The sequence below is a fragment of the Phalacrocorax carbo genome, chromosome 3, assembly GCF_963921805.1.
Source record: "Phalacrocorax carbo chromosome 3, bPhaCar2.1, whole genome shotgun sequence".
NCBI lineage: Eukaryota > Metazoa > Chordata > Aves > Suliformes > Phalacrocoracidae > Phalacrocorax > Phalacrocorax carbo.
Genome location: NC_087515.1, coordinates 41819848 through 41837855, shown reverse-complemented (window position 1 = coordinate 41837855; position 18008 = coordinate 41819848). Strand labels below are relative to the sequence as shown.

The window sequence follows — 18008 nt, the reverse complement described above, 5'->3', positions numbered from 1 at the left end:
AGTAATGTAAGCCAGGAGTAACTATGTGGAAAAAGATATTTATGTTTAAGAGCATTGGTGAGATAGGAAATGGAGAGTAGGTGTTGAGAGAGGAAAGGAAAAACAAAGAAAAGTAGGAAAGCATGGAGCTAATTTCTCGGTGAACATTGAAACTCCTCTTGAAGAAAGCTGGAGGATCTTTTTGTTGAGAGGAGGACATGTTACCACTTGTGGACCCAGGTACTGACAGTCCCTCCCTCTTGATAGCAGCTTTGCACCCATCTCTTGACCCAACACTGGTGTTCCCCACCCTGGGACAGAGGTGGTCACTCAGTCCTGCTGTCAGTGGAGGGAAGGAAAGAGGAAAAGATCATGTAGGAAATGTTTTCAGCCATATGAGAGAGGGCCCTTGAGATGGCAGGGTCATTTGTTCTGCCAGAATGGCTGAAATTACTTAGGGAGAATGTATTATCTGTATGGTGCGAGAGCCCCCAACAAAAAACTGTAACCGGCCACAGAGAGGTTACAGTCTGAATTTCACATGTGACTGCAGTGTTTAGCTTGATTAGGTATAAAATTTGTATCAAAGAAGTTACATTAAATAAAAAGACAAAAGGAAAAAGCTGAGCTAAAAAGAGGAAACATTGAGGCAAGTAAACATTAAACGTGTAATAAATTTCCTAAAAGTCTGACATATTCATCACATTCTTTTGATGCATACTTAGAAAAGTTTATCGCAGTATTCACATCTTTCTAATTAGATGGAACAAGCCAGATGATTAGAGCCATGAAAAAAACATCAAAAGGTTCACACAACTTTTAATATAATTAGAAGGGAATTTTCATAACCCATAAAAGCAGGATTTAATTGTGTAATTTAACATACAATTTAAATATCAAGATCAAACTAGCAGGGCAAGTAACTTAATGGGATAAATGATATTAACATCTAGTGTCAAAGCTTAATTTAAACAACAGAATGTCTTCATTATGCAAAAGAGTCAAGCAAACGAATCGTTCAAAGGGCCTTTTTTTCAACAAGCCCCTTTCCTATTGTTTCTTTGAAAACAATGAAATCAGCTGTGGAGCAGCAACATGCTGAGAGACTAGGAAAGCACGACTGGCTTTGTCCATCTGACCTCACTGTGACATTGTGGTGCAAGATCTTATGAAACAAGAGCCTCCTGCAGAGCTCACACAGAGGACCTTTTATAGAGCTGGTTAATTTTACTTTTGTAGCTAATTAAATGGGAGGGGTCAGAGAGTGCATGAAATGTAAAAACCCTTTGGTTGATGCTGCTGAGCTTTGTTGTTTTAAAAGTACCTGTAGAAGCGTTCATAATTTGTCACCTTTCACAAAACCCTAAGAGACAAACTAAGAGCATTCAGGATCCCCAGGATATGGCCAGCTCTTGTGTCCAGGATTCAGCAGTTGTACTTCTTAAAGGAATGGATTAGAAATGTATAAGCTTATTAGAGTGAAAGATGACATTCACCCACATCAGGACAGATGAAGAAGGGGAAAGTTCAAAAACATACACATTAATTCCTGGAAAATAAAGAATAGCCTTTAGGCCATGCTAGGGAAAATGTCAAAGCTCTAAAGATACTCAATTCCTATTGACTAGTTTCATGATGGCAAAGGGCAAACCAGGTAGAATAGTTCTGTCTTCAGTATGTGTCTAAGACTGCAAATGACACGGATCCATTTTAATGTGCACAAAAGGTGACAACTAACACCCTTACAACAGACTCTGTCACCAGAAATGACTCACCATAAACAGGTCCCGAGCACCTATGTCAACAGCCAGCAGAAACGCTTTTTCAAATCTCTGATACCTGCAAGAAAAAGAAACATGTCACTTGCTGAGGCTAACTTAAGAGCTGCATCAGATTTTATTAATGGGCAGATGAAGTCCTTCAATTCTCATCAGAAGTGATGCCAAAGCTTTACTGGGGAAACTTGATACATTCATACTCAGACTGCAGAACTATGAGGTAGGACAGTGACTACCCCTAACCTTCTTCATTTAAAACCTTCAGCAAGCATTATGTTCAGTGTTGAGTCCCATCAGATCTAGCTGAATCTGAAGGGAGCTGAAGGTACACAGCAAATCATAAGAAGTTGACCCTTTGAAAGATACCAGCCACAACATAAATGCTAGCCCTAATAACACTGGTAGGAGCGTCAAAATCCTCTACAGAAATGACCCATATCTCACAGGACTTCAGAGGTCCTTGTAGAAGTCTGCATTGAGTCTTGTCCTCACAGACCTCTCAGTACAGCTCCCTAAAGATGACAATCCAGTCAAGCCACGCTAAACAGTTGTGAATACCCAGGGACTGAAAAAGGCAGGGGGTGGCACTGCTTTGCCTTCTAATTCCCTCAGCCCAGTATTAGCACAGACTCCTGAGAGTTTTATGAAGATCCTGTGGTGAAGATGATTGTGTCAATGAGGTAAATCAAGGGAAAAAGAGCAAAACCCACAAGCAAAAACTACCTCTAAATGTGCTTTTGAAGGCACCACCTGAGTATCACCTAGAGTAGGAAGGGAGCAGTGTGGATGTGGAACTTCACCTTTACCGTTAACCTAGGAGGGCTGTGTCATGGCATATAGAGACCACTACTTTGGTGGGTTGAGGGCTTGCTGAACAACAGCTCCCTGCATTTGTAATGATGCAGACTGCCACCTTTTTCCTACCCAGAGACTAAACACCATCGCCTGGCAATTAGAGCAAACACCTACGTGGGATGGAGACACTGTGGAAGGCTGTCTATATCCTCTTGTTTTCAGTCCTTGGGAATTCCACAGAAGTGGAAAGAAACAAGCCATCCATCAGAAGCTTTCTGGGAATATATACAACATTGCATTGGCAAACGCTAATCACAATGGGAAATCCTGCAAGGGGCTAACGCCTCTCTTATACTAGATGTAGAGATAATCACTTTGTGACAATCATTCTGTACTGTGAGAAAGTGATTCTATTTGTACACATTTTCTTCTACTGCACTTTTTAAACTGTTTAAAGATACCTACAAAAATAGATTTGGTGATTATTTTTAGATATGCAAAACAACAAAATACCCCCATTTTATTTCAGTTGTGAAGTAAAAGATTGATTCCTTATAGAGTGATTTCTGTATTTTTCCCATTACTGGTAAAGTTTCCCCCTTTTCACCTGTTAACAATTTCAACAATAGAGCAGTTGTAGATGCTTGAAGTTTGGGAAGGAGATGACTTTTTTGCCCCAGCAGGGAAAAATCAGCATTGTGATTTCTCAGTGTTAGAAAGGTGTAGTTTGTGCTCGCCTAATGAATATTGTCCAACAGCATCATATTATGGATGCCAGTATTTATACAGTTCTGTATCTAGAGGGTATCTTAGAAAACAGTGGGCAGTGCTGTAGCTCTTCTTCAGGCCAATGTGAGCACAGGGGAAACATGGGAATCCTTCTGTTGGTGGGGGAAGGAGTCCCATACGATGTACCATACTGGGATTCCTGTTACTGGCCAAAGCCTCAGTGGTTTTCTGCCACAGCATTATTGCTCTTTTCTTTTCTACCACACACTTGGAATGATTCGGAAGACTGTGAGACAGAGCCAGCAAGGACTTTTCCTCAAGGAATAACATTCGTGACAAGAAGGCTTAATATGTTAGCTTAAGTAGAAGAGGAAATGCACTCTCCAGTGAGGTTCCTAAGAGCTGGAGTGGGGAGCCTTTTCCTCCCTAAAGCTAATCTCCCTGCTGTGTCTTCCAAGTGCTCATTCACAGTCCTCCTCACAGAACCTGTTTAAGGGAGGGGAAGAGATGAATTAAGGTTAACCTCTTGATCACTGTGCAACAGGCAGTGCACCACCGTTTTATCATGCACATCTATGTATCTGAAACTTTTCAACATGCTTTCTGTGAAGGAATTTCCATTAAAGTACATTGTGTTGTAATGCTGTTTCTGAACCTATGCTTTAATTAGGACAAATAAGTACATGCTAAAATATGTATATCTTGAATAGCTATCATGTATCTATTTTTCCAGCACATTTTTCTTTTCAATTAGAGATTAAATATAAATTCTTGGTACTTAGAAAGGAAATTGGAAACTGAACAGAAACTGGCTATACAACTAGCTAAAAAGAATGTCTGCGTCATTATTTTGTTTTTCCAAAGTTATAACTATACAGACTATTTGAATGACATTTGATTTAGTCAAGGCAAAAATGCCAGCAACCAAAAAATGTAAAATAAATTTTTCATTTGATTGACCTGCATAACAGAATCATGGTCTTAAAGCTGTGATTTCTTTGCTGTTTCACAAAGATTCCAATTTTTTTCCTTTAATCAACATACTTACTTCAGTCTCATTATGGCCCCTATTCATAAAACTGTGAAGTTAGCTCATTATTTTCAGATCTGTACTGAGGGGAAAAAGGGGGAAAAAAGACTATCCAAGAAATGCTCTTCACGAAAGAAAAGAGATGGAAATAACAGTCACACATATTATAAATGGAATTGCTTTAAAATACCTTGAAGGTTTCAAACAAGAGTGACAAGTTTGCATTACTTAGGCAAACAGTATTAAATCAGTCAAGAATGTCCAGGTTTTTTTAAAGTAGCTTTACTAAAAGATACTTGTTATTTTGAGTCTCTTTGGCATGGAAGCTGTGTTGTTTTTATTCTACAGGAACAATAAGAGACTGTCCTGTAGAGCATGAGACTGTCCTCAAGCTAATCATGTCTGTTTTATAAACATGTTTTGTTGCGGGAAGACCTTTTGCTATTGCTAGCACACTTATAGTTGTTTATCAGCTCCTCAAACAAACAAACAAACTAAACCCCGAGCAAAACACCGTCCCTTTTGTTCTTGTGCTACAATCACAGGGTACAATATTTGCTTTCTAAAATGGCATCTAGAGGGTACTGGTCTTGAAGTGAGTATCTTTCCTCCCGCCTCTTCACCTTGTTACTTATTACTTGCTTCACAATAACTCCAGCAATCAAGACTTATATGTCTCTTGGAAAAGAGAGATAAGGAAATCTGCCTGTAAACCATGAAGTTCAGCCACTTGTTTGGTCAAAGTGACAGCCAACAGAAATATGACCTTCAAGATTAAAACTCTCAAACTGTGATTAACTATATAGGACAGATAGGAAAACATTTCCCTGCAAGCTGTTAGCACTTATAATATTAAGTTCAAATACTCATATAATAAAAAAATACTGTTATTCTATGCACTTACGCAACCTTTCTATGTACCCTACAAACATCTAAAAAGACGGTTATTAGTACGTCTTTTGTATGGACAAGAAAACAAAGGGGAAATGTGAGTGATATGACAAGAGTCACATGGGTCAAAAATGGTCAAGGCAGAGAAGAACCCAGACCTGCCTTCCATGGTGAAGTGGAAGACCTGCTGCCTGCTTCTATTTTGTGAATGTGACTTAACTGAAATGATGCAGGAAAGCATTTTATTTTTAAATAAAACATATAAGAAATTTTTTAAAATATAATTTTATCTATTAACTTCAGAGAGGCTATTGTTGGTTTTGACCAGCATAAATAAAAAGAGAATAAAATGCCCGTTTCCTCCTGCTGGATGTTCAGAAATAAGGTGATTTTATATAATGTAGATCAAAACTGTGTGCATGGATTGGGACCTGGGGATAAGGGAAAAGAAGTCTCTTCAGTTTCTATGAGAGGTTCGACAAATATATCAAAAGGCAGAATGTTGTCATCTGTACTCCACAACACCTAAATTGAACATGGTCACTTAAAGATAGAGATACACTTTTCAGGCTGAAAATGGTAAATTTAAAAATATTTGTAATATTTATCCATAATGTTAAAACATCTCATAAAAAGTCCAGGAACCAGGAAAAAAATTCATGTGGAGGGAGGAGGAAGGGAAAAGAGAGAGAGTTCATGCAAGCAAGAGAGAAATATAGTGCAGAAAAGATGGAAACGTTTCTTTAGGGACTAGTTACAACCAACAAGCCTTCTTAGACATGCCCATCGACCATGTAAGCATATTCCTTGTGCTGGGCTGATAAAGGAGGGCTGCAGCAGTTTTTTTCCTTGTCTTCAATAAGGGTACACAACATTTAGAAAATAATCTGCAGGGGAAGAGCTGTGGCACAAATAGTATTTATAAGGCAATCCTTTTTAATGGAAGAAATTTCAGAGTCCTCCTCATCTCACAGTCCAATCAAGGGTGATATGCATTCAAAAAGTGAATATTAAATATGCACTGAGCAAACAGAACAGGAAAAAATGAATATTGAAATAATTTACATGTAATCAAACTACACTGAAATTAAGTTTTAATTGTTCAGTATTCTGTGATGCATATGCAGATTTGAAAGTATTCAGAATATCAATCAAGTGTTTACTTACATCAAGCAATTGTATTTAAGCATACAAAACAGATGATTAAAATATGTTCAATCAGCTACAGCTCCCAACATTTACTGCAGGGTTTACATGATCACTTTTAATTCAGTTATTTCATTTAATATTTCAATTTAATAGCTCATTCTTTCATTCAATTTCTAGGCATCTTGCCCATTTCTTAAACACAATAATAATAATTATTCATAAAAGAAGCTGTTTCCCATAAGTTCTCATATCAGCAATTTTTGGAACAGAAATGGTTTTCATGCTTTTTTTCCCCCTCAAAAAATGTTGGTTTTATCTGAAATATTTTCCTTTTAAATTACACAATATTAAAATAAAGAACAACATCTGTAAAATTACTCTGCACCCCGTTTCAATGGAATTCTGATCCAGTATAATTAGAGATTATCAGGTTAAAGAATGTAAAAAGTTTGTGGCTAGGTTGCTAAGTGGTTTATTTAAATGGGGACAGATTGGTTTTCAACAAACTGTTGAACATAACACCGATTTAGACATGTAACTATATTTCAGAATACAGATTCAGAGCCCATTTGAAAAACCTTGGTCCAGGCTTAAGGTCTTATATATTTCACATGAAAAATATTGATGTGTAGTGAAGCGTGTCTTTAAAATGACAACCCTGAAATTCTATTGACCTTCAAGGAAATATTTTAAAGTAAAATTTCAGTAAATTCTGAAGACTTAGATTTCTATGCAACCTTTCATATATAAAATACAGTATTAGTCAAAGACTTATATCCTGCATTTTATAGTGAATGCTGAAACACTGGCACTTTACTTAGAGTTTCTGGAGACAAATAAATACATCAAAATCTTATATTTCATTTTAAAAAAAAGGCACTTTAAACAAAAGTCAACCAAAACCTGATACCATTTTACCCTAATGAGTTCAGTAGGACACCCTATTTTAAATAAGATAGTTGCAGAGAGTACCAGATGACCGAATGCAGCCCGAAGACCAGAGACTCTTGAAAAAACCTATCTTTCCCTCTCACCCCAAACTGTAAGTTTGTGCTTCAGAATCTCATGATTTGGGGAACTCAGCCTCAAAATTTTTGAATTTATTTCATCGTCTCTTATTTGTTTGGATAACGAACTGTCTGGAAAATAGACTATCCCTAATACTACTCACCTCCTTTGGCAAAAATCAATTAATTGCTGGGTATTAGATTACTGCAGCTAGACTATTTCAATGCCAACAGATGTGCAAAGGCATACCTAAAGTTTCACATATCACAATCAGAAATTTAAACCATACTGCTGTTTTTTAAAGAAGGAATTTTGTGAGCAGCAGAGTACTGTTGATTAGTTTCCTATGCTTCCTCCTACACAGGCCTTAGCACAGTAACTCCAATATTCCCGATGTGCCCTGCCAAAATACGCTCCACACAATATACAGTCCAGCTCCCAGCAGGGTATATATACTCAGCTCCCTCCCAGCAATGGTTTGAGCAAGAGGCAATGTAGACTGTGTTTGGTGTTAAGCAGTGCATGCCTCAAATGCATCTGCTGAACTTTTGCTGTAGCTTTTTGGGATGGAGATAACCTCCTGTATCCGATATAACCCTAACTGGTTGCTGATTTTGACAAAACTGGCAGGCATTTTCTTATTTCTGAGACTTCTACCCTCTGTAAAGTTGGTTGAGATTCATCAATGATCCTCTAAGTTAGTAGGGAACTGATGGAAGAATCAATGGATGCATTGGTAAGTTATGACTTCTGAGATGTTAGGGGTGTTATTTTGCCAACTTCATGCTATTATACTACTAGTTTTTTAGATTATGAGATCTTTTGAACAGGACACACAAACTTCTGAGGGAGTGTCCACAACCTTGTTGCCTTCTAAGATACTCTCATACTGACAAAGAGAAAGTGCTGCAAAGCAAAGCAAAGGCTAATGGAGAAACAGCCTATATGGATGTGAGTCAAGGGGATTATCTTCTAAATTGTATTTCAGATGCAGAAGCTCTGAAGGTTGTCCAGGTATAATCTATACATCCCTTCAGGCCCAAATTTAGCAAAGCATTAATGTATGATTTTATGACCTATAATTTTCTACAGGCCCTAAATACGGGCATGTTAACTGAAGTGCTGGATTTGGGGCCTGAGTAACTTGTTTAAAAAGAAATCCCTTATGGAACCTTTCAAAGGTCATACACAAATAGGTTTCAAGTAAAAATTGGTGAGTAACCATGAGAAAATTTGAAATGGGCACAAATATCTCAAGCCACCCAAAACCTCTGTTACTTGAACCGTACTGTCAAATTACGTATCTCTGAACTACAGAAGTCCAGCTATAACTTTATAGATTGTTGGGCGTAGAACAGAATGCCCTTCACATCAAAGGGTACCCTCTGGTATGAAGCAAGAAAACAAAAAAACCCAACCAAATAAAAAAAAAAGGAGGAAAGAGAAAGCTAATAAGGGGAGCCAGACAGTATGACTCCCTGGCCACAGAAAGCCCTTGAGGGCTGTAACTGGCTGTGAATCTTGAAGATGTTCCCAACCCAACCTCCCCCCCCCCCCCCCAAATCTTACCATGTGATTCCTATCTTTTAGGATGATATTCTTCTCTTGGAAACCTAAATGTACTCTTGTGTGAAATAGTCCAGACAACTCTACATTAAACATACATGCACCTTCTCAGAACAGACTTTCTATGTTCAAAGAGAAGCTGTCCAGGCATTTGTTGAGTCAGATTTTCAAGTGAACCAAGTTAATTTTTGAATGAAGTAGTTTACTAAGAAGGCATCATTTAAACTTTTAAAATACATATTTAGTAAGAAATAGTCTAGATGTATGAATATTCTAGAAAAAATAGTAGTTTTAGCTATAAAAAACCTATAATTTCTTTGTTGACCTGTGCTCAATTAACTACAAAATAGCAGTAGTTTAAAACTATAGAGCTGTCTTATGTTTAAGCCAAAGAAATATTACATAACAGGTCCTGATTCTGTGAACATGTATGTCACATATTTCACATGTGATGTTGGTCAGTCGGGGTTAGCCACTGAAGAGGATGACCATTGGGAGCAACAGCAACATTCTCCTACTGTGTTGTGTAATTCTTTTATGTCTGTCAAATGCTCTGAGATTGTCAATAGTAGGTGTAATAAAAGTCTGGGGAACAGCAATTTATTGCAATTATAAATTATTATTATATAAATTGAAACTATGATGGTTTATTTCTTTTTAAAATAGATTTAGTCTTTTCTCTTCTTGTAATGTTTACTTCCTTTGAATTTCCCACACTCTGTTTTTCTTTCTTCATACTTATTTTCCTTCAAGAGAATATATTTTGTTGCCATAGCAATATTTCCCTACCTTGCAATTTTATCATAGTGGCTTTCCTTAAGGTTTCTCTAAGCTGCAGCTAACACCTACCTAGCCAACAGAGCCTCCCCCCACTCTCAAACCTCTCCATTCCCCCAGCCTCTTACTACTTAGTAACTTCTCAACAGTCTATCTTTATCTTTAAATACAGACACACTCCAACATACTCTTCCAAATTACTCTGGGCTAAAAACAGATGTTAATTAAAAATGCTGATAAGAGTCAGTGACACCTGTTGTTTCACATTTATTTTACTCAACCCTGTCTGTTAAATCCTAGCCTTTATTGCATTAATTCGCTTCTGCTTTTTTTTCTTTTCCAGCTTTATCCCTCTCACTCTGGTGATCATGTAAACTTAACAGTATGTCTTGAAAGCTGGATTTTATTGAGCAAACATATCAGCATGTCTACACACTAAAGACAGCTCTATAACAGAGGCCCAATATCATCACTATGGTTAAGGATGAGTTGCTGCCTCTGTAATAAATCCCTATTGTATATGTGTGGTATCTCTGAAATTTTGAACTGCAACAGATGGAAATTTGGTATTAAAGTTAAGATGAACAGGCCCTTTTCTTCCTTGACTTTCCATGAGGTACAGGGCCAATTCTCTCTCATACCTGACATTGGATAAGATGCAGGTTTTTTAGTGCTAACACTTCTCAGAGAAAATATATTAGCTCAGGGTTTTCTAAAGTTGGCTGCCTAAAGATAAATACATAATTACAAACAGAGCCAAATTTTGAATCACCTGTTGAGTTACTGGTCCATCACAGTATATTTACTTTTTCTACCGAGGTTTGTTAATAGCCAATATTATTTCCTTATAACAAATAATGGAGTGGTAATGCTTATAAAATACCCACACATAAGAACTCTGTTACAGAAAATATAGCCATAGGACAGCCAGACAAGAAATCCTCTAGAACTTTGATTGTATTAATTTTGGCACATTTTTGAGGGAACAAATGGAAAACTAATGAGTATTTTATGCTTTTTCTGTGCAGCATCATGTACAAGAACATAAAATGCTAGAATGATCATATGCTCAGATTAAAGGTACATCTAACCTAATACCTTGCCAACAGCTAGGCACCTATGAAAGAATATGATAACAGGGCAAGCATATGGTGATAGTTCCCTAAGAAGTCTCTTAGTCTCCAACAATTTGCAGTTCGGAGATTTGCTGAGCCAGAGGTGGTTTCTACATTGGTATTCCTCGGTGAATTTCTCTTCCCTGAACCCTGCCTTTCAATTCAAACACAATTTTATCATCCACAACATCCTTTGGTAAGGAGCTTCATATTTTAATTATATGCTATGTGAAGAATCACTGCATTTTGAAACTGCCACATGTTAGCTTCACTTGGTGACCCCTAGTTTTTGTATTAGAAGCAGCAGTGAGCAGACATTTACTGTGCTCTTTCTCCCTAACACTCACAATTTAATAAATATCTCAGTTGCCTCCTTTATAGGTTAAGGAATTCTAGTCTATTTAGTCATTCCTTTCACTAAAGCTGTTTCATGCCTTTAATCATCCTGGCTGCCCTTCCTAAAGCTTTTTGAGTTCTACTAAACTACACACAAAATTCAGGTGAAGTCCACTGTTTTGTTGTCTATTCCTTTTCTAAGAATTCCTGGCATCCAATTTGATTTTTGTACTTGTGCTGAGCACTGAACTGATTATTTTATAGCTGTAGACTTATAAGGCCAAATTCTTCTTCCACAATAATGGTAAGCTCACATGCCATCATTTTATACATGAAGTTAGGAGTCACCCCCTGTTGTGTGCTTCACTTTGAATTTATTTGCATATAACTCTATCTTCAATTTTGACACTATGTCACTGAGTCCTGTGAAGCCCTTTTGCTGCTCTCCACAGCAGGCCCTACGATTACTAGTCTTAATAATTTAGTATTGTTAGCACATGCCGGCACCTCACTATTTGCTCCTTTGTCAGGCTACTTATGAGTATAGACCTGCTATACTTATAATTTCCATATGTGACCTCTGTTGACAACTGACCATTTACTTTTACTGTTTCTTATCTTTTAATGAATTACTTATCTATGAAAGGGGATATTCCCTCTTATCCTGTAGCAGCTTAGTTTCTTTAAGACATTTTGGTGGGAGACATTCCAAAAGGTCTTCAATGGTCAGACTTTCATCAGTAGCAGCTGGATATCCATTACTGACATGATTGCTGACACCAAGAATTTGGAGTTTTAAAACATGGCTTGCCTTTACAGAAATCCTGCTGACTCTTCCCCAGTACAACATATTTGTCTGTATGTTCACAATTTCTTTTTAATATAGTTTCTACTGATTTCACTGGTATGGAGGTTGGACTTAGAGGGCTATAGTTCTTTAAGGTCTCTCCAGACTGTGTTTTGAAAACTGATACCATATTTCCCATGTTCCTGTCCTCAGGTGCTAAGGCCATTCTAAATAAGAGGTTATACCCCACAGTGTGTATTTCAGCTATTTTATGCTTTATATTTAGAAATTCTGGATGAATTTTATCTAGTGCTAGTCATGTATTACTGTTTATCTATCTGTAGTATGACCTTTTTTACTGATACTTCAACATTTATCAGTGTAAACAAAGAAACATCCCCATCCTTTTCTATTCTGGCCTGGTCAAAAGAGGATTTTTAGAGAGATCTGCATGCCTATCTGCTTTTTGTGTCTTTCTGTAAACCTTTCTTCATATATTTTAGCTAGTCTTTGTGCCTCTCTCCTTCTGTTACAGAAACTATATCTGAGCATCTAAGATCTTTCTGTTAACTGGCCAGTAATAATCTGATACAGGAGCTAGACATTTACAGTGCAAATCATTCCATTTATCTTCAAACAGCTCACTCTTACATGGCTAATTTAAGCTAACCAGGTAGGCTCCCTTTATAGTTAATTGTTAGGGACAGGCACTGACATTTGATTCTTCGTGCTTATCATAGACATCTTCGATAGGATTACCAATCCTTTGGGTGCCCATGTTTTTACACTAATTACAGAAGAAGTGTGTAGGATATCCAAGTTCTACATTATTAAGTCAGGAGAGGTGAGCTGCACCCCAAGACACTACATCCAGTTATTGGACAACTGGCTATTGCTGACTTTTGTTCTAAATTTTACTTATGGTATCCGTTCCTTAGCAAGCTCTTCAGTTCTGAAGAACCATAAAAGGGAGCTCTGCATTTGAAGATAGGAAGACTAGGACTGCCTGACTGGTCAGTTAGCTCTTCCTGGAGGGTACTGGATGGAAGTGGGAGAAAAGTCAGAAAAACAAAGCTGTTTAGGGAGGAAAACAAACAACTTTTTTCACACAACAAATGGATCACAGATTGCCAAGCCATGTTCTGATCTGATTTGCTGAGCTCAAGACAGAATATTGTCAGATGGGGCCTAGGAAAACTCTGAAGATGAATGGAGAAAAAGTATCTTGGTAAAGAAATGAGACATAGAATCATAGAATCATTAAGGTTGGAAAACACCTCTAAGATCATCAAGTCCAACCATCAACCCTATACCACCATGCCTCCTAAACCATGTCCCAAAGTGCCACATCTACATGTTTTTGAATACCTCCAGGGATGGTAACTCCATCACCTCTCTGGGCAGCCTGTTCCAATGCCTGACCTGTCTTTCAGTAAAGAAATTTTTCCTAATATCCAATCTAAACCTCCCCTGATGCAACTTGAGGCCATTTCCTCTTGTCCAATCACTAGTAACTTAGGAGAAGAGACCAACACCCACCTCACTACAACCTCCTTTCAGGTAGTTGTAGAGAGCAATGAGATCTCTCTTCAGCCTCCTCTTCTCCAGACTAAACAACCCCAGTTCCCTCAGCTGCGCCTCATAAGACTTGCTCTCCAGACCCTTCACCAGCCTTGTTGCTCTTCTCTGGACATGCTCCAGCACCTCAATGTCCTTCTTGTACTGAGAGGCCCAAAACTGAACATAGTATTCGAAGTGCAGCCTCACCAGTGCCAAGTACAGGAGCACAATCACTTCCCTGCTCCTGCTGGCCACACTATTCCTGATACAAGCCAGGATGCTGTTGGCCTTCTTGGTCACCTGGGCACACTGCTAGCTCATGAATCAATCTGGAAAGATTGCAAGGAAAAAAAAAATTCAGGTTCTTGGTCAGGACCTCAAGAAGAGTCTTTTGAGTGTCACTGCATAAGGAGATACCATTAGGGCCTAGGCAGAATTGATGGGGATGGAGAAACTGCTGACCTGCAAAGGAAAGCCAAGGCTGACTTACTGCAGCTGCTCAAGGGTGGAAATGTGTTGTTAAGAACTTACTATTGAGTTTTTGTCCAGGAATATGGTATATTTGCATTGTTTCTACACTTGATGTATGCCCCAAACCCCTCAGATTTCAGGGAATTGCACAGCTGGTACAGCAGGGAAAAGCCACCTTAAGACAGAAGATTATCAGTTACACAAGGATGGTCTCTATGTGAGCTCAGCTTCTGAAAGTAGCAATAGCAAATTCAGATTAACCAGCACGTGGGATTAGCCTTGGCACAAAGAACATTAGTCCAGCATAGCTATTCTGTGTTCCCTTTTTCTAGTGCAGTCCCATGGGTGGGGACATAGCAGAGAACTGGAGGACTTAGAGCACTCTAGGCCACCAAACAGCCATCTATTGGTGGCTGTGGGAAATGGCTCCATATTACAGTAGCTCTGGGACTGCTTTAAGTGTGTGGGAGGGGCCATTTTCCCCATGCTCCAAGCAATGTCTCCCATTAGGTTCAGCAGAAAATCTTGCCCAAATCTCTGACAGAGATTTCTTGTGGTTTTTCTTCATGGGATTTTATTCTCAAGCAATTATATCATGCCATTTGTGCCCCCCCCAGCCCCCAATATTTTGCTAAATATTTCTTACATTGTAGTCACCACTAAAGAACTAAATCCTGGAGCCATTCCTGTAGCATCAAAGCATTTAACTGAAATTGAAAACTGTTGTGGAGCTGGTTTGAGAAAAAAAATCATTAGCAATATAGGACTGAAGCAAAGATATTCTAAACTTTTCCTGAGATATTTAACCTCTTTAATTGCAAAAATAATCTAGTTCCATTAAATAGGCGCCTTTATTTCTTGCTTCTAAAACAGGTCGGGAAGCATGACCAGGGGAATCTTTTCATGTGCAGTTCCATCACAGCAATTGAAATTTTCATTTATCAGTGCCGTGGTACTATGAAAACCTTTAGTTTTGATCGTTTTCACAAGATGACAAAAAATGACTCTTCAAAGTCCTCTCCAGAAGGTGCTACTTTAGTCAGAATGCTGCTACTGAACTTACTCCCATAGAGATGAATTCTGTTCATGTGGCCACCATAGAGAACCTGACTGACAACAGTGGTCATTTTATCTGAAGGCATAATTTAATGCCTAATAGGTTATGTTATGAATATAAAAGACCTTCTTAGTCCTGAACCATGTCATCATTAATGTTTATACATATTTTGTGACACACTATGTACCAATATAATTATAGGTTCTACTTTTAGGGTGCTCTTAAAAAGGATCATAAAAGCTCTTTGCTCACTCTGTCCCTCAGTTTCATACAGTTGGCAGCAGATGGGATTGGAAACTATTCCTATGCAGTTGAGGCATTTTTTCACCTTTGATTTAGGGTCCTATTTAGGATGCAATACTCACAGTGAGTATCTACTCTGCAGATTGCAGTGTAGTGGTGTGGGAACCTGCTTACCAAGGGGTAGTTAGTACTGCATAAGTGATGTACCTGCAGGGTGAGAAAGCTTTATTTTAGCTTTTCAAAGGCTGCCTTGGACTTAAGTGGTAACTGACTGTGTCAAGGCAGTACAGCAGTACACTTCAGAACTCTTTAACAGTGAAGCGAATCATAAAAATCAGTACTGGCTGGAAGCAGATCTCCCCTGATGCTAATGACCACCTACTTTCTCATCTCCTTTATGAGTGTTTATTTACAAAGGAGCTCTATCAAGTTCTGTGTGTAAAGTCACACCACTTTATGAATGTTCCGCCCAACACGTAGCTAAATTCTTCTTTGCATTTAACCAGTAGCATCTTACATTGAACACTGGGAAGAGTATACGACACTTCTGAGAAGATTTGTGAAGGAGTAAAAGCAGTAACAGTAAAAACATGGTGGAGGTTTTCATTTTTGGATTCAGACATAGGAAAGTCTTCCATTAATCCACCCAAAATTCTACCAGTGAATGTGATCAGAGCTGCAGTTTGCTCTTGAAAGAAGCAAATGCACTATCTTGCTATTTACAACAGAGCTTTGCTTTGTAGGGGAACATATTTGTACTATGGGGAAAAGAACCAATGACATTATCTTATTGGAATTATCAGATGGAAAGGTCCAAATGGTTTTGAATCTTAGTATTTTTCCATGTAAAAAGAAAAGCAAAAAGATCCTTAAACTGGATATTCACAAACAGAAGAACAGAACAGCAAAGGAGGAAAAGACACAGCAGAAATATGGACCTGTGGCTTCATTCTGGAACTCCTGTGCTGCATTTCAGACTTTACTTTCCAGCCCAGCCTTTACCTCCAGCTCAATCTACGTTACTTTCTCACTGTCTCTCTGAAAGAGACAGAAAAATCTGAGCAAAACACAGCAGGCATGTGTTTGTGCCTCTGGGTGTGTGTCAAACAAACAAGATAATTTCATGCGTTAGAAAACATGACAAGTACAATTTATGAATGCTTGATCAGAGTGAAGCAAAGCCATGAGTCAGCGATGCCATAGTTAACGAGTGAAAACTATTCCATCCCATTCCATGTTCTGTACACAGCTAGATGAGGCTGTTATACAGAGGCAGGAGGTTGTGCAGCCACTCCCCCATTACACAAAGACACTTAGTAGGCAGCGCTCAACAAAAGGGTGGGGGCAAGAAGGTTACAGCTCCCCGAGGCTTCCTAATAAATCCACCTCTGCTCAACATTTTACATAATGATACAATGCATTATATTATTATAAGCAGTGACATCATAATAAAATACTGGAGTGCTACTCAAGAGGCAAGGAGCACCTAAGATACATTTCTATACTTGTAATTCAGTTCCTGTATTTTTAATTATAGATAAGAATTTAAAGTGAAAATAATTATTCATTCCATAAATACTGTTGTAATGGATCCCTGGCATATAATTAAGAGGCCTTTAATTTTAATTTTGTATACTGAACGCCTGGTTTTGGAGGTATTCCATATTCTATATTCAGGGCCTATACCTGCAAAGCTCTTAGCTTCTATTTTCTTAGAAGCTGAAGATGCTGCATGGTTTGCAAATTTAAGAATTTAGCTTTTATAAGGACGGATACAAATAACATGGCTGCATTGAATATGTTGCAAGGCATTTTCCTTTCTTCTAATTGCGATCCAGTTCAACCATGTTGTCGGTATTCCTTGGTCCATCTCAGGTTGCAGCACCATTTTCTAACCCATATTTGCAATACGGCCAGTAATGACGGAGCATCTTCTTTCTGAAGTACCCAATACCTAAGAGGGAAACTACCATCCCAGCATACAGTGTTCCCTAGAAACTGATCTCTCTGATGGTAGAAAAATAGCCTATAATCTCACTGATAATGTGAAAATGGATGTCTCCAGTTATTTACAACTGGATATACAACCTTTCAGCCTACAGGAAAGATTAAAATCATTGGCACATGATTATTACTAGGTGAGGATAGTCTTTCTGAAAGGGTAACTATTTCTCAATTCTAGTAAATGTAGACACTCACATCTTAAAAAGTACAACAATAACTGGCATCTTTTTGGCAGACTCAGCAGGCAGGTCAAAGATTGTCTCAGCATGTAGAATGAATTAATCTTTCTCTCCCAAGAGTGGGTCCTTCTAGAAAAGGCTTAAGGCAGATTGGTGGGGCATTCAAAGGGAAGCTGGAGAGGGGGGTGAAAACTTTTGTTCATATATGAACATTTTTCAGATTTAGATCTAGAAACATTTAAGTGCTTTTATGTTTTAATCTTGTATGAAAGGCTCTGCCCTTCCCTGTCCATCCCTTATGTGTCTGGTCTCCTCTATAGCCCACCACACACACCTGAAGCTGTCTTCCCTCATTTTGCTCTGTACTCCCACTCTGTCCTTTTGCAGGACTCTGTACAGCCCCATCCCTGCCTTCAGTCCTCTTCCCCAATTCCTTGTCTTCTACTCATGCTCCTAACCTCACTTTCCTCACTCTCCCTACCCCACTTCTGAGTTTCTCCCTGTGTGTTTTAGCTCCTTATCCTCTAGATTTCATTTCTGTGCATCTGCTGCTT

General features: G+C 38.4%; 1 protein-coding gene across 3 annotated transcripts in view; it reads right to left on the bottom strand.

Annotated features, from left to right (window-relative positions):
* WDPCP (WD repeat containing planar cell polarity effector) overlaps nt 1–18008 on the bottom strand; it is a 156857-nt gene that overhangs the window by 46884 nt on the left and 91965 nt on the right. For all 3 annotated transcript variants that reach the window (XR_010372112.1, XM_064446682.1, XM_064446683.1), the window contains exon 14: nt 1755–1818. Coding sequence is in view for 2 of the 3 variants with exons in the window: in XM_064446682.1 (XP_064302752.1) it covers nt 1755–1818 (64 nt within the window). In the remaining variant the exon portion in view is untranslated. The remainder of the gene's footprint in view (nt 1–1754; nt 1819–18008) is intronic.